The 27,514-nt window shown below is 42.8% G+C and overlaps 1 protein-coding gene across 1 annotated transcript in view; it reads left to right on the top strand.

Moving 5' to 3' along the window:
- The window catches only part of St3gal6 (ST3 beta-galactoside alpha-2,3-sialyltransferase 6), a 55,852-nt gene that overhangs the window by 13,979 nt on the left and 14,359 nt on the right, over positions 1 to 27,514 (top strand). Inside the window, exons 2-6 of the mRNA XM_051150097.1 lie at positions 2,404 to 2,556; positions 16,909 to 17,008; positions 20,887 to 20,964; positions 21,859 to 21,962; positions 24,109 to 24,172. Of these exons, the coding sequence (XP_051006054.1) occupies positions 16,920 to 17,008; positions 20,887 to 20,964; positions 21,859 to 21,962; positions 24,109 to 24,172 (335 nt within the window). The 5' untranslated portion in view covers positions 2,404 to 2,556; positions 16,909 to 16,919. The remainder of the gene's footprint in view (positions 1 to 2,403; positions 2,557 to 16,908; positions 17,009 to 20,886; positions 20,965 to 21,858; positions 21,963 to 24,108; positions 24,173 to 27,514) is intronic.

Genomic DNA, 27,514 nt, shown 5'->3' with positions numbered 1-27,514 from the left:
GACTTAGGCTCACTCAGAAAACAACAACAACAATACTGACAGGATAGGTGACTTGAAAGGGGACCTCTGTGAATCAGATGTTACTGTTTATAACTTCAGGAAGGCAACACTATCTTTTTTGTCATTTCTTCGCCCAGTACTGGGAAACACCTTGGGGCCTCACAGGTGCCAGGCAAACACTTCCCCTAGTGCGCTTCCTCTCCAACCCCATTGCTATTTGTTTATGGTGAAACAGGATATTACTAAGTTGCCCAGGCTGGCTGGCTTTGCCCTTGAGTAGCTAGGACTACAGACCTGGACCGGCAGGTCCGGCTTGGCCCTTGTTGGCTGTAGTATTATTTTCACCAGAAGAGAAACTAACTGTTGCTTAAGGTTTGAGAAAGGGCTACATTCAGATCTGTATATTTCCCCAGGGAAGGTTTCACAAAAGGTTAATAACGGATGGAAAGCCCAACTTAGGTGGGTTGAGGAGCAGAACAAAATATGACCAACTGATGATCCAGGTGAGTATTAGTGAAATGTCAGGGCTGGGAAAAAGAAGAGAAAGCCTGTACAAGGATTACAGTCTGTGGCTTTGAAAGACTGCGTTTCCTTTTACGGCCACACAGTTTTATAGAAGTCATGAGCAGAATTCTTCTAGAGCCTTCTTTTTCACATTCTGTTTCACTGTAAGCTGCTAACTTACTGGCTGTGGTTACCTTCTAAACTCAGGATGAAAGCACCATTTCTTAAAAATAGAAGTGAACGACATCTTTGCAGTTGTGCGTAATAACTGCTCAAGATACAACAGTAAGGTCCTCAGGGTAGCATGATGTCACACGTTTTCTGGAACTTGGTGTGGCCTCGTTAATCCTCTTAACCTGATATTAATCATTTGTCTGCAAATCAGGGCTGGAAAGGAGGGTGTGTGTGTGTGTGTGTGTGTGTGTGTGTGTAAAACCATAGCACAGGACTACATTTTGGAAACACTTGTTCTTGTGCATAGTCTATTCTTTCTACAAAAACTGTAGGGCCATGGAATAATGACATTGGCGTCACCTGGGAGCCTGCTGGAAGGAAGACCAATGGGGTCTTGCTTCAGACCTCAGAATGAGCGTGTCCAGCTGATGCCAACGGGTTTTAAGTGCTTCTCTGCAAATCCTGCCAAAGAGCAGAATAAGTATCCTTGATAACCCGTGATGAAGCCTGTTATTATCTTTAGGTATCCAAAATCTCAGGACATTTTTCCTAAGAAGGAGCTATCTCTGTGAATAGCTTTTAAATCATGGAGTTCTTCTTCTGAGGATCCTTTGAACATAATAAGGCTGGGCTCTTTTTTCTTCTGGCTTATTTTCTCTGGGTGTACCTACATATCCATCTCCCATCTAGTTATGGTAGGACATTGTCGGCCTTTTCGCCTTTTCTTTATGATCTTTTCAGACTAAATAACCTTAAGGAGCCTTTCCAACATTGCAATCTGGATTTTTTTTACTCCAGTCAGTCTTGAGTAGTAGTTGGTGGTAGGTGACAGAGATCCAGAAACTCCATGTCCTATATATTCATGGAGGAAAATTCTGTAGACCAGGCTGGCCTAGAACTCAGAGATCTGACTGCCTATGCCTCCCAAGTGCTCTGATTAAAGGCATGTGTCACCACCACCCTGTGGTAATCTATCTTTGCCTGGCACTCCATGATTTGATAACAAGATAGTTATTTGCCTTGACTTCAGAAATAAACATCATTCTATTTTGGCCTTGTATATCTGTTTTTGAAGAGATCCAGTTAACTTTGTATAAGAAAATTTGTATGAGGAGCAGCCACAAATTTTCTTTGCAGCCTTTTTCCTCTCTGTTTTAGGAAGAGGCCCATGGCACATTCTGACACTGGCTGCTGGTTGTTGTTGTATTGTGCCATGATTCTGTCCTGCTCATTCTCCTCTGTTTTTATTCCCACCCCCTTCCCATTTTCCTTTCTTCTCCTCCTAACTTCCTAAGGCTTTGACAGCTTGTAGCTTCTCCTCTCATTTTTGCATTTAACAGTGAAGCTGTGTGAGTGTAACCCAACAGGTGAGACAGTGGCCTTTTCACTTTCAGATTGCTTTCGGTTAGTTTAGCTGGGTATGTTATTTTTGAAAGAGATTGAGCTGGATCCTTTGGAGAGCCAGTCTGGAAGGAGAGGAATGTCATGTGAGGCTTGCTTGGCTGTTGAGACTTGTTTGTTTGTGTTTTTGGCTGTTGGGTTTTTGTGTTTATTTCATTTATATTTTGTGTTTGGTAATCTCATCTAAATACCCCACAAAGCAACTTTTAGGGAATCACAACTGAGTTGGCTAGTACAGTGTTCTTAGTATATATTTTTTTAATACCTTCAGCTTCTTGTGGCTTAACCATTTTCTAAACATCACATCGTTGTGTTTTGTTTCAGCACTCACAAGTGAAGCCACAGCATACCCCCTCATCTTGGATTGCTTCCTGTATCAAGACCTCCACATGTCGGCAGTAGGCTCCTGAGGCGTACCATCCTCCTCCACCTCCCCTCAGGAAGAGAGGGCCTTCTCGAAACACCTTAAAAGCACAGGTTGGTGGGCAGTGGAGGCAACCCAGTCTTGGCTCAGGTTCCTTAGATGTGAATTTCAACACCGGAAATGTGGTGCAGGTGGTCTGTTTCCAGCTTCAAGCTGTTTTCCTTCTTTCAAGTTCAGCATGTGACCAAAAGGCCTAGGAGCCTTAACCCAATTGGTTCCTCTTCAGCGTATCCAGAAGTCAAACTGTGGAGGCTTGGAAGCTAATTTTTATAGCCAACCTGAATGTGCTTTCTTTGGAGCTGATTTAAAGTCAATGTGGAAAGGAGGAAGAAGAAAACTCTAGAGGTCAAAGTAGGACATTATGTTCTTGACAAATATTGAGAGATGTCATGGTTAACAAACCTTGGGCAAGAGGCCTACTCATCCTGTGCCTGGTTTTCTGGATAGATTCTATTTCCCTCTGTCTTTAAAGACAGAATTAATAGTGATATCTTTACACCACCCTAATGAAAATTTTAATCCTAGTCTCCCCACTATTTGCACACATTTCGTAACCGCCTCATCACTTATTCAGAGAAAGCTTTAAAACAAAAATATCCATCAGGAATTATCCACTTAAAAAGAGACAAACCCCCTCCCCCCCCATGAGCTCTTGTAGTCTTGGATCCATTAAGATTCATCACGAAAGGATTATTCTACTAGCAAATGCATTACAGTACGGCCTTTAAAAATACTAAGTTTTGTTAAAGTGTGTTTCTGTGCTCCCGAGAGTGATTGTGAGTGCTTGTATGCCAGCATACAAATGCCATGTGTGGAGGACAGGGGGCTACTTGGCAGGAGCAAGTTCTCTCCTTTTACCACGTGGGTCCTAAAGATAAAATGCTGGATGTCAGCCGTTGTGGCAAGCACCTTTACCTCCTAAGCCAGTGGTTTTCAACCGTCCTAATGCCACAGCCTTTTAATATAGTTCCTAATATTGTAGTGACCCCCCCAACCATATAATTATTTTGGTTGTTATTCCATAAGTAATTTTGCTACTGTTATGAATCATAATGTAAATATCTGATATGCAGGATATGACTTCCCAAAGAGGTCAAGTCCTATTGGTCGAGAACCACTGCACTAAGCCATCTTGCTGGCCCAACAGTATACCGTCTTCTTTGAGGTCTTTTTGTGCAGGACACGTCTTGATAGAAAATATTATGGTTTAGCAGCACTGACCATTTAAATATTCACTGTGGTTTTAGGATTTGGTTCTTGATAGTTTCTTGTTTATTAATCCTGAGATTATTTACGGTGTTTCATAGTCCCACCCCTGACACCAGGATACCCCTAGGTCACTAGACTTAAACTACACTTGACTATCTTGAATTTAGAGGAATTAGGAGGATGAGATACGATCCTCAGTGTCAGCCAGGCGTGGTGGCGTACGCCTTTAATCCCAGCACTTGGAAAGCAGAGGCAGGTGGATCTCTGTGAGTTTAAGACCAGCCTAGTCTACAAAGCTCTGGTCTAGGACAGCCTTGGCAGTTACACAGTGAAACCTTGTCTGGAAAAATAAATAAATAAATAAATAAATAAATAAATAAATAAATAAATCCTCAGTTTTTTCCTGCTGGCAACCTCTTAATGGAGTATGGCCTGTAATGTTGATTTTTGCCTTCCTGTTACTCTTTACATTTTTCTGGCACCAAGGAGATAAGATTTTGAGAGTCCTCATAATAATGGAAAACATCAGTTCAAGTTGCATTTCTGCTGCAGACATTGTAGTGTCCCGGGGCTGGTGTTACCCTCTCTGGGTGGTGTCTCCATCCCTATGAGAGGGATGAAAAAAAAACCTTTTTAGGGGGTGATTTTGATGACTGAAGATTTCCATATCTAAACTGTTCAGAACAGTTTTGCCAGTTAAGGGTTTGGTAAGTTTTAGCCATTTATTGTCCTCAGTTACACAGTGTGCTAGTGGGTTGTGGTCAACCTGACAGGCTAGGGTAGTTTGGGAAGAGGAAAGCTCAGCTGAGAAAATGGCCTCCACCTGTGGGCAGGTCCAGCCCATTGTGGGCTGTGCTGCTTTAGGGCAGGTAGTTCTGAGTCATATGAAAAAGCTGTGGGGAGCAAACCAGGAAACAGCATTCTTCCATAGATTCTGTTTCAGCTCCTGCTTCTGGGTTCCTTCCTTCTGTTTTTGTTTGTTTGTTTTGGTTTTTTTGAGACAGGGCTTCTCTGCGAAGCCTTGTGTGTCCTGGACTTGTTTTGTGGATCAGGCTGGCCTCGAACTCACATCGATCCGCCTGCCTCTGCCTCCCGAGTGCTGGGATTAAAGGCATGGGCCATCACCCCCAGCCCTATTTTTTTTTTTTTTTTTTTTTTTTTGAGACAGGGTTTCTCTGTGTCACCCTGATTGTCCTGGACTCACTTTGTAGATCCTCCTTCCTCTGCCTCCTGAGTCTTGGGATTAAAGGTGTGCGCCACCACGCCCATCTTTTTCCCCCCTCAGTATTTGTGTGATTTTATTATGAAGAGCATAAAAAGGAGGATTTAAATTTGAATATGGCCAAAGATTTACTACTAATGTAGGGAATGCCTTTAATTTTACATTCAGAAGCGCGTGGTCAATAGACACTTAGAAATGTCAAATTAGTGTATAGACATAGTAGTTATTGTGGTAATGGAAACCTCACTTTTTGAAGCTATTATTATCATTAGTCTTGTGTTCTGTAAGATCTTTACGTTCTGTGTTTCCATATAGTTTTGGGTAAAGACTTGGTGTATGGACAGTTTCACTAATTCTAAAAGAAAAATTAAAGTAAGATTTTAAAAGTCCTTACAGTTTGCGAGATGCTTAAATTACACTTATTACTTAATAATACTTCTGTTATGTAGCATCATTATTCCCCATTTTGCAGAGGAAAATGAGACATAAAGAAGCTAAGGCCAATGGTCAGAACATTCTCCACAGTTGAGTGGAGAGTGGGATATGACTTTCTCACGTACTCTGGTGCCTCACATTTGACCATGTCCCCTGGAGAGGGAGACCTGGAGGCACTCAGAGGAAGGACAGCAGGTTACCAAGAAGAGACTTGATACCCTATGAGCATATACAGGGGGAGGTAATCCCCCTCAGGAACAGTCATAGGGAGGGTAATAAGGGGAAAATGGGAGGGAGGGAAGAATGGGAGGACACAAGAGATGGGATAACCATTGAGATATAACAAGAATAAATTAGTAAAAAAAAAAAAAAAAAAAAAAGTCACACATTAAAAAAAAAAAAAAAAAAAAAAGAAGCTAAGGCATCTCCAGGGTATTTTGAGGAGTCAGCGGAATTGCCGCGACTCAAACCTAAGAGGCTAAGTTGCCACACAGGTAATCTTACCACCCAGTTACACTGCTGCCTACAAACTGTAAATTGCATGAAGAAGAGGAGGAATTAAAAGGGCCAAACTATAGACGCCTAGAGTTCTGGGCCTCCTGGTTTCATGTGCACTTGGCAGATAGCCAGTGAGAGTTTCAATGTAGGTGCGTTCCAAGATGGGGAATGCACTTTGAGAGTTTTATGTCAGTTTTAACTTGTGAGCTGGTCTAAAGAGAAGATTAGAGATCCTTAAGACGGATCGTGAGACAGAAATGAGAATGTAGGTTTGGGAAAGAGGATGGAGACAGCAGCCTGGAAGCCTGAGCCTAGATGGGCAGAGGTGGGCGTGGAGATCCAGCAGCACAGGCAGAGGAGTGACATGAAACCAAGGCTCTCTCCGCACCAACCAGATAGAAGTGGCCAGATGTGAACACCTGAGAGATTAGACACCGGGACAAAAGAAGGACCACTGGGCGGCTGGGCGTGGTGGCTCACGCCTTTGATCCCAGCACTAGGGAGGCAGAGGCAGGCGGACCTCTGTGAGTTCAAGGCCAGCCTGGTCTACAAAACAAAGTGAGTCCAGGACAGCCAAGGCTACACAGAGAAACCCTGTCTTGGGGGTGGAGAGAAAAAAAAAAAAAAAAGAAAAAGAAAAAAAGACAGACTAGTGATGCCACCAGTATCATTCTTTTCTTATTGAGTTATTTATTCTTGAATAAGGAAGCACTACTTGACCTTCACTATGAAATAGGAGTTGTGCTAAGGGGTGGAGTTTTAATCCACATAAAGATGCTATGCTATGCCTCAGCGCTTATTTAAGGCTAAACACTTTTGTCAGGTTTTAAAGGTTTTTGTTTTGCTTTTGTTTTGTTCTGTTTTGTTTTGTTTTACAGTCCTGGCTATCTCTACTGTGGTTTAGTATATTACAATCCTGGCTGTCTCTACTGTGGTTTTATGTCTAAGGCCTCATTCTGTCTAAGTGAGTGTCCTAAACTTTTGAACCCATCCTAGCTCTAAGATTGAAATTCCTGGATCCAGTTGTACATAGCAGTAACTGGAAGTGCTGTTGTCACATTTGAATAGTGATGTGTTTGGCACTTAAAAAACACTTTTAAATTATATTTTCATTTATTTATCTGTTTGTTTAGTCTCTGTCTCTGTCTCTCTCTCTCTGTGTGTGTCTATTAGTGTGTTTGTGTCTGTGTGTGTGTGTGTGTCTGTGTGTGTGTGTAGGCGGGGGGGACGTTAGACAAGTGGCCAAAGGACAGCTTGTGGAGGTTGGTTCTCTCCTTTCACCATGTGGGTCTTGAGGATTGAACTCAGGTTCAAGAGGGTTCTATGTATTTCCTCCCCAAAGCATGAGTAGTATTATGGGATAGTGGTAGTGGGTAGGGGATAGATCTGTCTACTATGTAGGAACAACTGTGTCTGGTGCATTTATAAATAAACCAGACGTTCCCTTCTTGCTGTGGCGAGCAGGTCTTTTCTTCCATCCCTCTTATTCTCAAAGGGTATGTCTTTTTTTTTTTTTTTTGGCTTCTGAAAAAGTTTTGCTCATTTGCTATTTTGAAAGACACCTAAAGGCTGAAGCATGGGAGTTGGAGGAACTTCTAAAACCTTAAAACACCTAGTTTGCATGAAGGCCTGACCCTCTCATTGGGGGTCCTGTTCCCTTTCCTCTGACTTCCAGCAGTGTTTTGTAAGCACACATCACCCAGGCATCTGCAGAAGTCCAGATGCCAACTCAGAGGATCAGAGAGGACAAGAGTGTGCATTTCTGTTACCTTCCTCCTGGTGATGTGCACTCTCGACCACCCTGGAGTGTCAGAGTAATGTGTACTGTGGACCACACTGCAGTGCCAGGGTGATGTGTGCTGTGGACCACATTGGAGTACCAGGGTGATGTGTACTGTGGACCACATTGGAGTACCAGGGTGATGTGTACTGTGGACCACATTGGAGTACCAGGGTGATGTGTACTGTGGACCACATTGGAGTACCAGGGTGATGTGTGCTGTGGACCACATTGGAGTACCAGGGTGATGTGTACTGTGGACCACATTGGAGTACCAGGGTGATGTGTACTGTGGACCACATTGGAGTACCAGGGTGATGTGTACTGTGGATCACATTAGTGTACCAGGGTGATGTGTACTGTGGACCACATTGGAGTACCAGGGTGATGTGTACTGTGGACCACATTGGAGTACCAGGGTGATGTGTACTGTGGACCACATTGGAGTACCAGGGTGATGTGTGCTGTGGACCACATTGGAGTGCCAGGGTGATGGGTACTGTGGACCACACTGGAGTGCCAGGGAAATGAATTTTTTTTTCTTTAGCAGTAACAGATCACCAACATGATCTTTGAACTTGTATAGTTTAATTCCAATACCACACTGAGTGTTGTTTTCCATATCTTTGGGTACATATGCATCATGTTTAACTGTATGTACATAATCAATGTATTATCATCATTAATGCATTTAGAGCTTCTTTGTTCACTGATTTTTGTCTTATTCAGTAGCACCATTAACTTAAAGCAATTATGTATATTTTCCTCTTTATCTGATTGAAGCAAATATGTTGTTTAAAAAAATAGCTATCAGAATGAAATATAAAGTCTTTGTATAAAGTTAAAACATATTTGCTATACTGTGTTAAAACACTGACCAAAACAAACATGGGGAGCAAAGGTTTGTTTGGCTGATAGGTTCAGTCAGTCACTGAAGGAACCCAAGGAAGGAAATGCAGACAGAAATCACAGTTTCAGCAACTGAAGAGACTATGGAGGAACACTGCTTATGGCCTTGCCCCCCCATGGCTTGCTCAGTACTACCTTCAGTGGGCTGGGCTCTCCCGCAATCAATCATCAATTAAGAAAATGCCGTACAGACTCACCCACAGGCCAATCCAGTGGGGGTGGGGGGCATAACACTAGCCATCACACATGCTTCCTCAGCTTGACATCTTATATAACCCAGAACCACAGTGGGCCAGGCCCTTCCACTTTAATCAGCAATCAAGAAAATGCCTCACAGACATGCCCAGAAACCAGTCTGATGAAGTTAATTCGTTTAAGTTTCCCTCTTCACGGGTGACCCTAGTTTGTGTCAAGTTGACAAAAACCAACTAGCACATACACTGTCCATGAAAACATGTCCCTACCCAAAGAGCTATATTTGAATGTTCACTCTAGTTTATTTGCAGTAAACAAAGATCTGCAGAGAAGTCAAACATCTCTTTCCAGGGAAATGTAAATCAATTCCTGTATACCTAGCCACAGTGGAATACTACCTAGCAATAGAAACTTGGTACAAGCAGCTACAGTGCATGCGATTTTAAGGCATTATATTAGCATAAATAAGATTCACCCGGTGTGGCTGCATATCTATGGAATTATATAGTGATATATATGAGTGTATGTGCATATTCTAGAGATGTATAGAAACTATAGTGGTGTCGTCAAGTTGCCCGAGATCAGGAAAAAGGGCCAGGGAACTGACTGCAACAGAGGAAATTTGGGGTTTGCTGAAAATGTTTGGTATCCTCACATTGGCGATTGTGACAGGATTGGCTACATTCGCCAAACCTCATCCAATTGTACAATCAAACAAATCAGATTAGAGTATGTAATTTCCATTATAATAAAGCTATTTTTAAAAATTAAGCATAGTACTTACACATTTATATTATCAAATACTTTTTGCAGCTAGTATCTTCCCAATAGAATATTAAAACAGGAAAGCAGGCCAGCTGTGATGGCTCAGGCTAGTAATCCCAGCACTTGTGAGGTGAAGACAGGAGAACCAGGTGTTCAAGTTTAACCTCTGCTATAATAGTAAAATTGAAGCCAGCCTGGGCTAAATGAAACCCTGTCTCAAAAAGAAAAAAACAATTCCACTCTAATACAAGTGGATAGCTGGACATTGGTGGCACATTGCCTTTAATCCCAGCACTCGAAAGGCAGAGGCAGGTAGATCTCTGAGTTTGAGGCCAGCCTGGTCAACAGACAGGATAGCCAGGGCTACACAGAGAGACCCTGTGTAAACAAAACAAAAACAAAATGTGAGAGAGAGGGATGGGAGGATAAGTCCCTGAGGGTGGCGAGGGGGCACGGAAGACAGAGACAGACAGACAGGAGAGAGAGGGAGAGGCGGGGGGCAGAGGGGGGCGGAGAGAGACAGAGAAAGACTGAGAGAGACGAGAGATGAGAGGAGAGACAGGCCCTGAGAGAGAGCAGGAGTACCTAGAGGGAGCATAAGAAGCCTCCTAAAATCTTCCTTGTGTATGTGCAGTGAGTGTAGCGGAGCGTCCAGTGAGAGGATCTAAAAACAGAAACTTTAGTCCACTTATTTTTAGCACAGTTGCTGTTAGCTGAGTAGTTTTCGTGTCCAGCTGTGCTGTTAAATATAAAGGTTCTGCTGATGGTAATCTCTGTGCATCTCATGTCTGCCATGAGCATGTCCCCTGTAGATAGGGGCGGGGGAGTGTGGGCATTTGCTCAGCTGCTGTGGCAAGGACAGCCTACATTCAAGTAGATGAAACAAGCCCTCTACATATGCACATGACGAAATCTCTCTGGCAAAGCACTGGTTCTGCACAGATTGAAGGAGAGCAGTATGTGTGGCTGAAGACTAACGCATCATCCAAACAACCGGTGGGTAGACAGGAGACAAAAACTTAGACGCGATGTTGCCTTTCTGCCCAAAGGAGGAAAAACAGCTGTGGCTTTAGAAGTTGGCCAGAATTTATGTAGTTGGGGACAGCTTGTTAAGACAATTCAAAATTATATTTTGGAGGGGAGAAAAATCAAGTTATACTTTTCTTTCGGTTTGTTTGCAGGTGTTTTTCCCATCTTAATATTTTGAATTAAACATCAGTATCTAATAACTTCACAAACTGATAGCTTCTTTTGGCATAAACGGCACATTTACATGTGTGTGTGTGCTTTAGTTCTTTTTTTATTAATTTGTTTAGATTACATCTCAATTATTATCCCCTCACTTGTATCCTCCTGTTCCTCCCTGACTCCCTCTTTCACCCTATTCCCCTCCCCTACGTCTGTGACAGAAGGGGACCTCCTCCCCCACCATATGGTCACAGCCTATCTGGTCTCATCCTGGTAGCCTGCTTATCCTTCCTCTGAGTGCCACCAGGCCTCCCCACCCAGGGGATGTGGTCAAATATGGGACACCAGAGTTCATGTGCTTTAGTTCTTTAATTGTGAAATATTGAAAAAATTTAGGTGTTTATAGCAGGAAGTTTCATCAGTGCCTTAAACTGTCCCTTTGTGAGACAGATTAGTGTTTCTAAGACGGTAAATTTTAATAAACCCATACTTAATGTGTATCATAACATTATTTTTTATTTGTTTAGCCTTGGAAATTGGATCTAGGGCCTTATACATGCTAAACACATGCTCTGCTACTGAGCTACACCCCAGTTTCTTTGTTTTAACTTTAAAATGTGCCACCAAGTTCATAGTGTTAAAGTTAAAAATACAGTTATTATAGCTCATAGTGTTACAGTTAAATGTCATTATTATAGTTTTACTTAGTATATAGTTTAAAACTGTGGGCTATGATATCAGATAATTGGCAGTTTGAAGTCTAACCACTGTCTTGAGTACTAAACAAATTCACTGAGTATTTTAAAACTCTTGACTTAACTATTATGTACAAAATTGCTTAATACCATGCTATGCATTTAGTATGTGTATAATACACTGTGCTGTCAATTACATGGCTGAGGTGTCCAGCAGATCGAGTGCCTAAGTATGTAAGTGGGCCATCCGTGCACATCAGGACCATCAGGTGAAGAAGTGAGGACTGTTCTTCATAAGGAGGTTGCGAGTTGAAGAAGACTGAGGTTTTTCCCTCTGTCAAAGTGGGGTCCACATGTGTTGGTGTGAGCTGAGGATGAGCAGAGGCCTGAGTGGAGGAAGGGCTGGCTGTATGGACACAGGTGTTAGCAGCGCTTCCATGTCAGTATGTAGAGCTGAACCATGGGCACAGGTGAGTAAGAGGAAAGTCATAGCTGAAGCCTAGCGGGGCTGAAAATCATAGATACTGGGGGCCCACAAGGATGTGTGTGGAGCTAGTGGGGTGTCCTTTTCTAACTTCCGCAGGTACATGTAAGGTCTTAACAGCAGAACATTGGGTATGAGATCAGGCCTAGTGTGCACAGTTAAGTCATGTATCACTGAGCAAACAGGAAGCACAAGAAAGCTTTGCCTCAGCATGGGGACACAGCTTAGTACCTTAGTAACTTACAAAAATAGAAAATAAAGTTCAGCTGCCAAGCTGCTGCGGCAGGGGTTGGGGGGTGGGGGAGGGGAGGGGAGGGGAGAGGTCAGTTAGAGAGACTATGAATAAATGAATTCAGATATTAGGAACCGGGTGATCTAATGTAGGAATCTAATGTGGGAACCAGCTTTGGCAAACAGATGCTATCTGCAGGAACCTGGACAAACCGTTGAGCTGCTAGCCCAGGGCTCTGTAGGCGGTCTTTCCCTGAACCAACACCAGCACTAGATCTTGGGTGGCTTAGCCTACAAATGGACATTCAAAGGGCCCTGGAGAAAAGCCAAGAGGAAATGAGGTCATAGAAACCAGACAGCAGGGGTCTGAATGCCCAGCATTGAAAAAAGTAAACACCACCACTGGCTGTTTCTGCCCTGCTGTTGGCTGACATTGGTTTCAAGATCCATGGGTTTTTTTTTTGTTCTTGGGGAGTTCTAACTCGTGTTGTTGAACATGCTTTCTTCTATATGACTGTTTAGATTCGCCAGGAAGCTCCCTTGGGTTGGAGAAAACATTAGGATTCCCCCCCACCCCCCCAAAAGAAAACTAAAGTCATTTTCCAGTGCCATTTTCTAGGGTTAGCTTTGTTTCTGCAAACAATACTAGCATAGGGGGAGGGGCGGGTTGGAAGGAACTGGGTTGAGAATAATAGGGTTTTATTCCAGCAGAATCTGTGTCAGAGACTGTGAACTTTCCATTTTACTAGCTGACATTGAACTAATTCTGCTGAAGAACTGGGTAGAACTGAAAATCAGAGGAAACATAGTGTACTGTTTAATCTGGGGTCAAAAGTACAGAAATGCTTCTCTGCGAAGGGGTGCCCCTGGGAGAGGTAGTGGGTATAAGGGTGCTGGTATGACAGATAGAGTTTGAGTCAGGGGGGGAAGCATCTCTCAGTGCTTCTGTTTTCTCATCTCTAACATAGGAATTGTGTAAGGTTACCATTTCCTCTCAGGGACTCTGTGAGACAGATACGGTTTGAGTCATGGCTCTGTTACATGTCAGGGGGAAAGCATCTCTCAGTGCTTCCGTTTTCTCATCTCTAACATAGGAACTGTATAAGGTTACCACTTCCTCTCAGGGTCTTTGTGAGAGCAATAAGCCGTGATACATCGGAACCCTTTCCCTGATGATTTGGCACATGCCAGTGCTCACTTTCCAGTGAATGGGTGCCGTCATTATCTCTTGGGCATGCGCCAGATGCTAGGCACTTCAGGGAAAACTTAGTACAGGGCATTGAGTTCTGATACCTGTAAGTACATCCAACAACCAAAGTCTGTGTGACAGGTCCTGTGCTAGGAGTAAAATAAGAAAGGAAGCACCTGCTTTCAAGTCACCTAAAGCCATGTTGGGGACACTTACTTTACCACCTGAACCAATAATATTCTTTTTCTATCTCGTGTTTCTATAGTGAATCCCAGAGCAGCGATGTTCAAATGTCACCTTAGCAGGGTGGTAACTTGTTAATGTGGCTCCCATCTCAGCCTGGCTGACTCTTGGTCTCTGCCCTAGTGATAGCTCCCCTCGAGTGTTATCTGCACTTCCAAAATAAGGTCAGCAAAGCACCCCGTGCAAGACTCAGATCACCATTGTCACCCTTGGGTTCTCCTCTTGCCTTTTATCTTGAGATGACAGGGTGACACTGGACTAGATCTCTAAGGGGCAGGCTAAACTCTTCCTGTCTCTTAAATTGTATGGACGGAGACAACCTTTATTTTCCTCAATCATCAAGCTTATTGTGATCCTTAAAGGAAATGCTAGACTTATGGGCTGTTTGTGAATTTAGAAGCTCAATGCAAACAGTGCATTCATTAGTTCCTGAAGAGGAAAGCTGTTGTCTTAAAAAACTGTGTGAGAGAGGAAAGGGGGGGGGCAGGGGGAGAGAGAGAGAGAGAGAGAGAGAGAGAGAGAGAGAGAGAGAGAGAGAGAGTGTGTGTGTGTGTGTGTGTGTGTGTGTGTGTGTGTGTGTGTGTGTGTGTTAGTCCTGTGTGTAGATTAGGGCAGAGATCAACATTGGGTGTCTTGTCTTTTTTTTTTTAAAAGACGTCTTTATCAATTGCTTTCCTCTGTTTTTGAAAAAGATTTATTATATATGTATATATGTGTGTGTAAGTGTGTATGTATATATATATATATATACACACACACACACACACACACACACACATACATACATACTCCATTTGCATGTATGCCTACATGACAGAAGAGGGCATCAGATTCCATTGCAGATGGTTATGAGCCACCATGTGGTTGCTGGGAATTGAACTCAGGACCTCTGGATGAGCAGCCAGTGCTCTTAACCACTGAGTCATCTCTTCAGCCCATCCTCCTTATTTTTATTTTTGTCTTTTTGTTTTTCGAGACAAGGTTTCTCTGTGTAAATAGAGCCCTGGCTGTCTTGGACTCACTTTGTAGACCAGGCTGGCTGAACTCACAGAGATCTGCTTGCCTCTGCCTCCCAAGTGGTGGGATTAAAAGTGTATGCCACCATGCCCTGGCATCCTCCTTATTTTTAAAGACCAGGTCTTTCACTGAGCCTGGAGTTCAGCTGTTTGGCTATACTGGCTCCAGGGACTCCCCCAACATCCCCCCCCCGGAAGTTACAGAAAACACACACCCACACCCAGCATTTTTGGAGGTCTGAACTCTCATGCTTGCATAGCAAGCACTTTACAGAGTGAACCCTTCTCCCAGACAAACTATTGTCATGTTTAAGCTTAACTTGGTACTTGAAAATTATTTATGCACTGAAAAAAGATCAGCTTGTGCCCTCTAACTCCCTCATAGGCCCCAGCCCACATGTTAAAGTAGTGGTGGCTTTGTGACACCCTGGTTTGAAGGGCACTTGAGAGTTGTATTCTAGACCCTTATGGCTTTTTTAAGCCACATGTCCTCTATAAAATCTTGGCTGGTTTCCTTTGAATACTTTTGCTCAAAGCAACACAGTCATTCCATTTATGGGATTACAATTAGAGAATTATTCTATTTGTGGAAGCTCTTTCCCATGGGGGGGAAAAAACCCAAAAAACAGAGGGACCATACATGTTTATTGCCAGGATATCGTAGTTGGCCCTGGCCTACTTTGCACCTTGAATATCAAAGCTTTACGTTGGCCGCGAAACTCTAGAAACTACCTAAACTTCCTCATTTTTTTTTTTCAGGTGCTGTGTACAACACCTCTTCAAAGACAGGTTTATTTTACTTTTTTTTAAGCAAAAAAAAAAAAAAAAAAAAAAAAGAAAAAGAAAGTTTTAAAAATACTTCTTTGTTTTCAGTTAAACCACATGTTAGTGAGTGAAAAACAAGACAATAACAAGATTCTCAGTTACACCTAGTGCCATGCTTTATAAAATTATCCCCAATGGTATGTTTTAAGGGCTAGGTGTGCATGCTGAATGCTAAATACTGACAGCTCTTTCTAGACCCTCATGTGCAACTATTTTTAAAACTCTTATTTTTGCTGGTAAGTTATATCTTCATTAGATATTTATATGAAGCGTGTTATTCTGAGTGGAAATTTAAATGCTTATTTTGAGCACTGAAGTAAGATATTTGGTGACAACCTCGGACTGTGGTCATTCGCTTTCCAGGACAGTGTGACAATCCTCAGACACTGAGGGTGTGCTTTTGCTTATAGACATGTGAGCTTAGTCAGTAAAGGGCTTGTTATACAGGCATGAGGACAGGAATTCCACTCTCAGAATCCGTGTGAAGAAGCTGGGCATGGTAGCACACATTTATGATTCTAGTGCTGGGCTGGCAGGGACTGGAAGGTCGCTGGGGCTGTCTGACCAGCTAGCCTAGACACTGCCAAAAAAATAAAGAGGGACACACACACACACACACACACACACACACACACACACACACACACATGCATGCTCACACACATACACATACACAAGCACACACATATACACACGTGCGTGCACATACACACACATACACAAGCACACACACACATGCACACACACGTGCATGCTCACATACACATACACAAGCACACACATATACACACGTGCGTGCACATACATACACATACACAAGCACACACACACATGCACACACACACGTGCATCCTCACACACATACACATACACAAGCACACACATATACACACATGAGCGCGCACATACATACACATACACAAGCACACACACACACACACATGCACACACACACGTACACAAAATTTAAATACAAAGCCTTTTCACTTTAACTTATTTTCCTCCTAGAAGGAACTGCAAATAATTCCAGCCCGACCTCACTTTGTATACTCAGGTGCTTGGATTGAGGTTGCTACACATTGATAAGAAAGGAAGGAATGGTTACCACGTGCAGTGTAGATCATCTGGGGCCTTGGTAAGGGAAGCAGAGCAACAGTATACCAGTTTAAAGTCAAATGCACTGAAATTAAAAAAAAAAAAAAAGATGCATTATAGAACGACTTATTCTCTGCCTTCTGCATTTAATCACATAGTAAAGTAGGCGATTTTTATGTCTGTCTTTGAAGCAAAGAACAGAGGTACCATGCAAATATATTTCAAATGCTTTCGATGGTTCTCAGCCATTTTTTTTTTTACTAAGACACTAAACAGAAGTGTTCTTTCTGTATGTTCAGCCAGCATTTTCAATGTTATAGATCCATGCCATTTTCCGCTTATAGATTTATTTACTAATTCATCTATCTGAGCCATTGTGAAAAACCTCTGCGTAATTCTGTCCTCTCTCTTTGGACCCCGTTTCAGGCAGGCCAGCCATGAGAGCGTACCTGGTGGCCATAATCTTGAGTTCCATCTTCCTGTACTATGTGCTACACTGTATCCTGTGGGGGACAAACGGCTATGGGTAAGTTTCACTTTCACCACTCAACCATGACTTTCAAGCCAGTCTTCCACTCATTGCCTTAAAGAATCTTCCAGAGTAACAGTGTAGCATGTTGGCTATTGTCTACCTTTTCACTGGACACTGGGATTTTACTATTCCAATGTGCTATAGACTGCTGTCTGGGGAGATGGCTCGGTGGGTGCTTGCTGAACTTGTATGAGGACCGAGGACCTGGGTGTTGATTGCTAGAACCCATGTGGAAACCAGGCATGGCCCTGTGCGTGTGTGACCCCGACACTGGGGAGCAGGCATGGACTGGAAACAGGAAGATGCTGGTGATGGCAAAAATCCGGTTCCGCTCCATGTTTAGTGAAAAACTGTCTCGAAAGAACCAGGAGTCTTACATAATGAAAATGGCTTAGAGGTACAGAGAAAATATGCTCAAAGAGAAATGAATGAAAGAAAACTGAGAAAATATGTACAGCCCTGATCGTGGGTGTTTGTGTGGTTGGTATCAGCCTCTTCAGCACTTGATGAGTGATGAGCCGTGTTTGTGTTTATTACAGCGCATCAGTTTTAAATGTGGGGACTCAGGGTTTTTTTAAGTCGTATGAATTTCCTTACATAGTGCATTATTCATCTATCCTGGAAATTAATTTTATTTGGTGTATGTGTTATTTTTTCAGAATGTGTATACATTACTACTTAACCATTGCCATAACTTCGGTTATTCAATAAAATATGCCTAATTAAAAAAAAAAAAGAACCAAGGGAAGAGTGGTAGAGCTGCAAGACACACACACACACACACACACACACACACATACACAAACACACAGAAACATAGACACACAAATGCACACACAAGAGTTTTTGGTTTTGTTTTTTTTTGTTTTTTGTTTTTTTTAAAGAGCCCTGTTAAAGGGCCCTGTTAAAGAGCCCTGTTTCTTTAAAAAAAAATTGTGTGTGTGTGTGTGTATTTCTGTGTGATTATGTGCATGCGTGTGTAAATACCCAGTAGAAGCTAGAAGAAGGTGTTGGAGGTCCTGGAGCTGAAGTTACAGATGGTTGAGAGCCACCCAATGTGTCTGTGGGAACTGACTTGGATTTAGCTATTTTGTGGGTTTCCCCCCACCCTTTGTTCCCCCTCCCCCATTTCGCCACCTATCACTAGATAGTAGAGAAAGAAGGATGAGGTGAAGGTAGAGATCTGTGAATCTAGTTTCTTCTTTGAGCACGACTACTCTTAAGCCCTAGCCAACCGCCTAAATGACCACCAACCACCAAGCCTGTCTCTCAGGGTTCTAGCATACACACACACACACACACACACACACACACATATTATACACATACCCTCTGAAAAGTTTCCAGAATTTCACAACATCACACAGTTGCAGAGACTGTGTGCAGCTGGCAAAACTATGCTTCTGCTACAGAGCACGAGGCAAATCATAGTCAGCTGCTGCTAAACAGCCCCATACATCCCCACACCTGGGATGAAAACATATTCTTAGAATATGTCTGTGTTTCTTAAAGAAACAGAAATGTCTTACATAGCCTTCAGGGATGGACCTGATGGGGTTAACAAGGGGACAAAGACAAGACAGACAGATGGACACCTGGATTGGGTGGGTACTCTGGGCTTTTTTCTAGAGAAGCCTTAGAACCCTAGGTGTAGGTGCCAGAGTATTCTTAGGTGCTAAGGACACACAGCATGTTTAGCATACACAGTTGGAATGAGAGGCCAAGTTATTGCGTGCAGCTAGAAAAGAAGGCAGGGTTATATATACACATAAGCCAGGAGGCAGGGTTTATGATATACAGCTGGATCAAAGTGATAGGTTAAGCTAATCTCGGTAGGAGCAGTCTCTGTAGGCGAACAGTCTTCAGGCCAAACACAGTGGGAGAAAGCCATGGTGGACATTTTCTACATATCCCATCGACACTCAGAATCAGTCCCGCAAGGAAAGCTTTGCTGTGGGGTCCTTGGTATATGGCTGTGTCCATATCAACAACATACTTTCACTGGGGACTTCAGGATTCATTCAGGGCTTCCTTCATTCCCTATACTCAGGAGACAGTTAACAGGGGTGGGGAAGATGGTTCAACTGGTAAATATTTTCCATAGAAATACAAAGACCCAAGTTTGGTCCCTGGTTCCCACATAAACAGCCAGGTGTGGTAGTGCATATTGGCCAGTGGGCCTAGCCTAATCTGTAGACTTCAGTTCTCAGTGAGAGATTGAGACAGCAAGGTAGGCGAACCATACCCATGTTGTCTTTTGGCCCACACCAACACAAATACAACAAAACCAATGGAAGATAGCGCAGCAGTTAAAACACTTGCCATTCAAGCAAGAGGGCCAGAATTTGGGTTCCCAGAATGCACAGAGGGTGTGGGAGCTCACCTGTAAGACAGAGCAAGCTGGGATCACAAGACTGCCATTTAGTGAAATTCGGGTTTATCTGAGGGACTCTGCCTCAAAAGAGTAAGAATGATCAAGGGAGATTCCCAATAGCAACCTCAGACCTCCACTCATATGTGCACACATGTATGGTGCATCCACATGTATGTGACATGCACACGATACATACACATAAAAAGGAAAAAAATAATACAGGTGATTGTCTTCATTTTCAAATCCACCTAAAATTTGTCTTCATAATATTCTAAAACAGATGTTTATTTTCTTTTTGTGTTGCTTCTAGGTTTCTAACCTTATAAATGAAGTAACAGACTCATTTAATATAATGTAGGGTTTGTGGCTTAGCTGTGCTGGTCCACCACATCTGTGTGTTATCTTTATGTATAAACCAAGAGGCCCTTGCTCTTGCAGTATTCTCAGAATATCTCATTTTATAAGAACTTACATCTACTGAATCCAATAGCTTACTAGTTCTAATTATAGAAATTTCCCACTATAAAAATAAATGAAAATTATTTGTCTATAAAAGGTTCAGGCTATTCATCTTGATTCCTATTGATAGTAGAAAAAATGATTACTTTTTTTTTACTCTTTTCATTCAGTCATTTAAATTAATTTTTAAAGCATTGGTTTTTCATATACTCAATGACCAATGAGTTCTTGTGTGAAGTTGTTTTCTTCTTCCCCAGCTATTTCCTCCCATCACCCATCCCTGCCCCCAACTTACTTTCCTGGCTGGGTTTCACAAAACCCTTCAAGTCATAGACACGAGTACTTCACGCAGGAACGTGGCACCAAGAACCTAGGACAGAGATAATGGATCTCAGTGGTGTGGCTTGTGACACCCTCAAGACAACGGTCTATTGCGGTTGCTCAGTCAGGTGTTTCCACCGTTAGCTGTCACTAGGTGCTCCCACATATGAAAGGCCTGTGCAGTTGTCCTGTGTTTGGTTTTGCCAGCCTTTAAAGGCTACTAAAACTAGAGTGTGGTGCCAGGCATGGTGGCACACGCCTTTAATCCCAGCACTCGTGAGGCAGAGGCAGGTGGATCTCTGTGAGTTCAAGGCCAGCCTGGTCTACAAAGCAAGTCTAGGACAGCCAAGGCTATACAAAGAAACCCTGTCTCGGAAAACCCAAAAACAAACAAACAAACACCCCCTCCCCACACTGCCAAAACCCTAGAGTTTGGCTTTAGTTTCCACTGTGAGGTAATCCTGCCCAGAGTTCCCTGTGAATCACTCACTGATTCTTTCCCCAACCCCAAAGGTCACGATGCCTTTTCCGTTCTCCCTTGCTTTTCACTCATAAATTTCTAAGCTTGCTGAGGATTTGGAGAAGGCTGTGTTAAGCATCAGGGCTGTGTGTGAGCATGTGGGCGTGCCTTTGTCCTTTGCCTCCAAGGCAGGAGGTACATGGACCTCCTTGGACAGGATTCCTTGTTCTAGTTTTTTATGGCTGCTATTTCTCCTAGGGTCTTACCTCTGGAAATAATGAAGAAAAACAACATCAAGAATTGTAAACAACAGCCAGCTTTCATCTCTCTCCTGAGGTAAAAATAGACCCTTTCCCCCAAAACAAAACAAAACTGTGGCCATGCAGCATTTGCAGAATGTGTTTGTGGTCATTTTCCACACTATTTACTCTTTTCATGCAAATCTTGGTACGGGGTAGACACTATGTGTAAGAAAGTGTGCAATGAGTTTGAATAGCCTGCTGTTGTGCCTTTAGTCAGGAAGAACTCTGGGTATATTTTAAGGAAGCTGATATTCTTTTCACATGTGTGAGTCTGATGAGGCCTATTTGCATTTGATCAGAAAAACAAACAAACAAAAAACCAAAACTTGAGCTCTCCCCACTCCCTTTTCTCCCATTCTATTTTTGACTCTCATTAGAATTTCTTATTCTAATTTAGAATTAGAATTTTTTATTAGAAATTGTCCTTCACTTTTATAGAGCTGCATAAAATGCAAATGAGTGATCTACATGTAATGTGAATAGTGAGTGATCGTTATGGCTGCCAGATATTGTAGCTTACTCTTCCATCTCCATTCATTTCTGTCCCCATGCACTGCCACTTTGGTAGTTGGCTGGGCCATACACTTGTAGGTAACAAAAGCAGTGACAAACTCAGGCATGATTAGCTGCAGAACACAACTTTCTTGAGATTCTTGTCCCCTAGGGTTTATATTATTTGTTCAAGACTGCTAAGGGAGTATCTGAGATTGCAGTTATCTAAGGTCACAGTTAAAGGGACAGATAGGATGTGTGTGTCACTTGGACAGTATTCTCTGAGGACGTTCCCCTGAGCATGCCAACTTCTCCGAGAGAGGAAAGCCAGGACACCCGAGGAAGGATACCTATCATGAGTCTCCGTTGTGATCACAGGTGGCTAAAAGCACAGGAGGCATTTGACAAGATCATTTTCTTTATCATTTTCTTCCAGGTATCCTCAGCTTTACCCATTTCTGTGTGCAGCTGATTATGAAAAGGTTACTTCTGACTACGGTACCAATAATTTTGTTTTGCCCTATGGGATAAAGGCAACAGGTCAGTCACACGGTTCTTATCCTGCCTGATAATTTGGGTGGCATTGGAGGATCTTTTAGAGGCAGTGTAGCTTCAGGGAATAATTCTTTCTTTTCTTCTTCTTCTTTTTTTTTATTTTTTATTTTTTATTTTTTATTTTTGCTTTTATTCTGTCACAGTGGGCCTTAGCTGGGCTCACATGCCCAACTTTATTCCAGATTAGAATTGGCAGGATGCCCTAACGGATAGTTTCTTGCCTATCCTTTCATTTCACCTTTGTGTGTGTGCCTTGTGTGTTCATGTGTGCATGGGTAGACATGTGTGTTTATGTGTACACAGGTACATGTGTACATGGACATATGAACATGTGAAAGGCGAAGGACAACCTCTGGCCTGGAAGTCAGCTAGTAGGCTAGAGTGACAGGCCAGTGAGCCATGGGGAGCTGCCTGTCTCCTCCTGTCACAGCCTGCCCGGGGCTCTGGTTGCAAGCACAGGCCACCCTTTTATTTACATGGGTTTCAGGATTGACCTTAGCTTCTCCTACTTGCAAACCAACGGCTCTACTGACTGAGACATAGATCCACGCCCATTTCTCCTTTTACTTGTCTGTCTCATCAGCAAGGTCTAGATTAGTGGTTCTTGCCCTTCCTAATACTGCGACCATTTAATACATCTCTTGTGGTGATTCCCCCAGCCATAAAATTACTTCGTTGCTACTTCATAATTGTATACTTTTGCTACTGTTATGAGTAATAATGAAAATACCTGATTTCTGGTGGTCTTAGGTAATCCCTCCGACCCCGTGAAAGGGTTGTTTGACCCCCTAAGGGATTGTGACCCACAGGTTGAGAACCATTTATCTAGATCCTTAGTATTTTAATTTCATCAGTAGATTTTATTTTCATTAAGTTGAGAGACCTGTGTATACCTGTAATGCCATCACTCGGGGATCTCTGTGAATTTGAGGCCAGCCTGGTCTACAAAGCAAGTCCAGCACAGTTAAGGCTACACAGAGAAACCCTGTCTTGAAGAAACAAACAAACAAACAAAACAAACCCCCACAAAAACTAACCAACCAACCAAAAAGAAGTTGAGAGGGACTTATTCAACTTCTTAACAATACACCAATCTTCCCGCTGTTCACTGAGAGCTTTCAGGGCTTATAAAGCTTTGAGGTCTAGATTTAAAAAAAAAAAAAAAAGATTTATTTATTAATTATTACGTATACAGTGTTTCATCTGCATGTACACCTGCAGGACAGAAGAGGGCATCAGATCACATTATAGATGGTTGTGAGCCACCATGTGGTTGCTGGGAATTGAACTCAGGACCTTTGCAAGAGCAGGCGACGCTCTTAACCTCTGAGCCATCTCTCCAGCCCTGAAGCCTGGATTTTGGGGAGATGTTAAAAACGTAAGTGGTTACAGAATTATGATTTGTTACAGTTTTACTATTTCAACCAATCTTGCTTTAGAAGGTTTCACGTTTATGAATCTATATTTTGCCAAAGGCTAGGGATGCGATTTAGTTGGGACAGAGCTTGCCTAGCATGGGTTGAAATCCTGGGTTCAGGTCCTAGCTTTACATAAACCAAGTATTGTAGTCCAGACCTATAATTCTGGCACTCGAGAGGTAGAGGTGAGGAGATCAGAAGTTTTAGGGCATCCTTAGCTACATACACATCAAGGCCAATGCATGAGACTCTCTGTTTCTTTCTTTATATATATATGTGTGTGTTTGTGTGTGTGTGTATTTATACATATATGTGTATACATATATACACATATATGTATATATACAATTGTATGCATACAGTGGAGATTTTGTATGTATGTATCAGAGATTTTGACTAATTGATTTAAATTCACTGAGTTCTATTTTATGGCAAGTTTCAGAATCATGTGATATTACTAATTTTTATTACTACTTATGACTGCTTTTGTATTGACCATCACTCTTGGGAGGCAACTTCAGAGCTTTTATTATCTTGAGTGGCTTTTTTTGAGTACTGTGACCAAACTGTAGATAAGTTGTTAATCTTTCACTGATTAACTCCAATGTGGCCTTCATGCTTAAGAAGGGCTTGGAAAGTGGAGGAGCTGGGTGACTCCTTGTCTCCAAGAAGGGGCGGTTCTCCTTTTACTCCTAACACTCTTTGTTTTCCAGAGGGATATTTTCGATTCGCCCTTTCCAACCTGCCGAATTGTGAGCTCTTTAACGAGTTTGACAAGTGAGTGCGTTTCCTTCTCTCTTGACTTTTAGCTTTATATAAAGTGACTCAAAGTGTTTGCCTCAAGAAAAGCAAAGTGTACTTACTCTGGATGATTCCACTGGATGTGTGTGTTGTTAAAACTCTAGTTCCTGCCTGTGGCATTAAAAAAAAAAAAAAGATTTATTTATTCTATTTATTATTTATACAGTATTCTGCCCACATATGCCTGCCCTTCAGAAGAGGGCACCAGATCCCATTATAGATGGTTGTTAGCCACCATGTGGTTGCCAGGAATTGAACTTAGGACCTTTGGAAGAATAGACTCTTAACCTCTGAGCCATCTCTCCAGCCCCTGCCTGTGACATTTTTAATCCATCTTAATCATCTCTAAGTTGTCTTTAGTAAAGAAAGAAATCACTTGCGCTGTTTATCAGCACAGAGCCTCCATCCATGGTGGGGTCCTTTCTGTGCATGTCCAACAGATTCCCAATAGTGTTTCTCTGTTTCTTATTTAAAATATTGACTGTTGGACTTTGGAAACAGTTTCATTCCTTTTTTGTTGTTGGGAATTACATCTGAATGTAGCTGATGTCTTACTGAGGTATATATTTTCTAAGTACAAATGTAATTTAGCATGTAGAAAACTTCCTTGACAAGAAAATCCATTGAAATCACATTGCTAAAATTAGGTGTTCTAGTAGACAGGCTTACTTTTACAAAGGTGGGATTATTTTCAAATTCTTCCTTTTTTTTTTTTCCTGAGACAGAGCTTCTCTGTGTAGCCTTGACTGTCCTTAACTCACTCTGTAGACCAGGCTGGCCTCGAACTCACAGAGATCTGCCTGCCTCTGCCTCCCAAGTGCTGGGATCAAAGGTGTGCGCCACCACCACCGCCCAGCTTTTTAAAAACATTTGAAGGTAATATTTAGACTTTGGACAATGGGGCAGTATAAAAATGAAGATGGTCTAGGGAGATCAAACCTATTCTTAAGATGGTAGAATTCCCTTCTTGTCCGAAAGCACAGTGGTGCTACTTGGGGGTATGGAGTATGTACGGTATGTTGCTGTACTGCCACTTGCTATAATTTGTAATTCAAAACCATACTCCCCCCCCTCCCCCCCGCCTTGATCAGTTTCAACTTTGTATAGCAAGAGTTGTTTGTTTGGCTGGTTTTTGTTTTTGGAGATGGGGTTTATCTGTGTAGCCCTGGATGACCTGGAACTCTCTGTACACCAGGTTGGCATCAAACTCAGAGATCAGCCTGTCTCTGCTTCCTGAGTGCTGGAATTAAAGGTGTGTGCCATCACTGGCCAGAGCATATCAAGTATTTTACACACACACACACACACACACACACACACACACACACACACACAGACACACACACACCTCACTTAAAAAAAATTACGTGCTATTCTGCCTCCATATATGTGTGTGTGAGGGTGTCAGATTCCCTGGAACTAGAATTAGAGACAGTAATGAACTGCCATGTGGTTGCTGGGATTTGAACCCTGGTCCTTTGAACGAGCAGCCCATGCTCTGAACTGTTGAGCCATCTCTCCATTCCCCCACCCCCCCCCCCCCACCACCTCACTTTTACATAGCTTTCTTTTTAGAGTTCTGATTTGTGAAGATGGTTGGCCTAAGTGTTTTGGGTTGGTTTTCTTTGATTTTGCAAATGGGGAAAGTTAGGCTGGACAGACAACTTGGCATAGCTGGAAAAGGGCAGAGTGAGGGTAAGTACCCAGGTAGCTTGACTCCAGTGTCCTGATGTCTGAGCGAAGCGCAGTAATAGACCCCATAGGGTTTGCAGCAGGGATCTGAGAATAGCTCTGCAGATGCAAACTGACATTTGACAGGTTTTTCTCTGCTTTTAACGTAACCACCAGACGGTTGCATTCAGTTGCTTTCCTAGGGTATCTCTGGGAAAGAGAGGTCTTCAGCTATTAGTCTGTGCCTTAGCTAGAGTGTGTTCTTTTTTACTGACTTGGTCTGCTGTCTGCACTGTCTCCTCTTCATTGCTGTAAATGTTCCCACTCCCAGCAGCCTCTGCCTGAGTCACCCACATGAACCTTTCTCCTTCATTTTATCCTCTCTCTGTTCTCGTTCCAATTTCCATGGGGTGGGGGGAAATAGCCTTTTTGTTGCTGTTTCAAATGTAAGCCCTTTAAGACTCTGTTAGTTTGGCTCAGACAACTTCATCAAGCTTCATCCCTGATGCTTTGGTTTATTCTGCTGGGAAGGAAAAAAGCATGGATGTGTCACTTAAGTTTGTAAACCTTCCCCTCCCCCATTCCCCTTTCTCTCTTACAAGTGTGAAGTCTGTCCCAGCAATTCTGTGGTCAGCAGGGCCTTTGTGTTGGACCCTGCTGTTCCTCTGTACATGGATTCTTCCTTAGGGTCCAACAGGATAGCTGGAGCTCACCCCATCACCTCTTTATTCCTGCCAGAATGCCAGAAGAGGGGAAGAATGGGAGAAAGGCATGCGCCACTCCTTGAGGTTTGCCTTTTTATTTTTAAAGGATGTCTCAAGAAGCCATACAAAATGTTTCATGTACCTAGTGAGGAGCTAGGGCCAGGGGTGCCAACAGAGGAGAGCTGTATCTCTTGCCAGCTCCAAATTTAGCAGCCTTGGCTGGAAGCGCTTGTTATCTCCCATGGAACCATTATTTATAATCATGGGAATTGGCAAGTCTCACAAGCCAGAGCTTCTCAGGCTGTCCTTTCCTTCTCCCTCCCTCAAAATTGATCATTAAACACTTACTAGCAACCACTGATGACATCCCACTGGGTCAACTCAGGCACCCGGCCATACCTGGCTGGAAAAGTGATGGGAGATGTTGCCTGTTGTTTAGGTTATTGTGTGCTCACTGTTAAAAACAGCGAGTCCTAGGGCTGGTAAGATGGCTCAGCAGATATGGGTGTTTGCTGCCAAGCCTTACATCCTGGATTTCAATCTCCAGACTCCATATGGTGAAAAGAGACAATCCAGTGCTATCTATTGCACAGAGTAAACAAATGTAGTGAACTATGCCTGTCCCATTTTAAGGGACAAGGGTAGCATGGTGATGGTTCTTTGTAGTAGCTTTCTCTGTCATTTCTTTGGTTCCCCAAGTGTTTGTGTGTCATGGAGGATTCTGAAGGCAACTAGGCCAAATAGCCCAGCCAAGCTCCTCTGTGCTGCTTCTGTTGCTTTCTCACAGATTTAGGTCTCTCTCTTGCCCCAAGCCCAGTGAGCATCATGCTTCTGTACTCAGTGAGGTTCCCTAAAGATGATCATTTCAGGACGATTGTAAGGGACACTTAAGACAAGCCCATATTCTATTCTGAGATGATGACTTCCTTGCTGCTGAGGTCAC

This window comes from Acomys russatus, chromosome 8 (genome assembly GCF_903995435.1).
Source record: "Acomys russatus chromosome 8, mAcoRus1.1, whole genome shotgun sequence".
NCBI lineage: Eukaryota > Metazoa > Chordata > Mammalia > Rodentia > Muridae > Acomys > Acomys russatus.
Note: the sequence above shows the minus strand (reverse complement) of the source record. Positions and strands in the feature narration are given on the sequence as shown.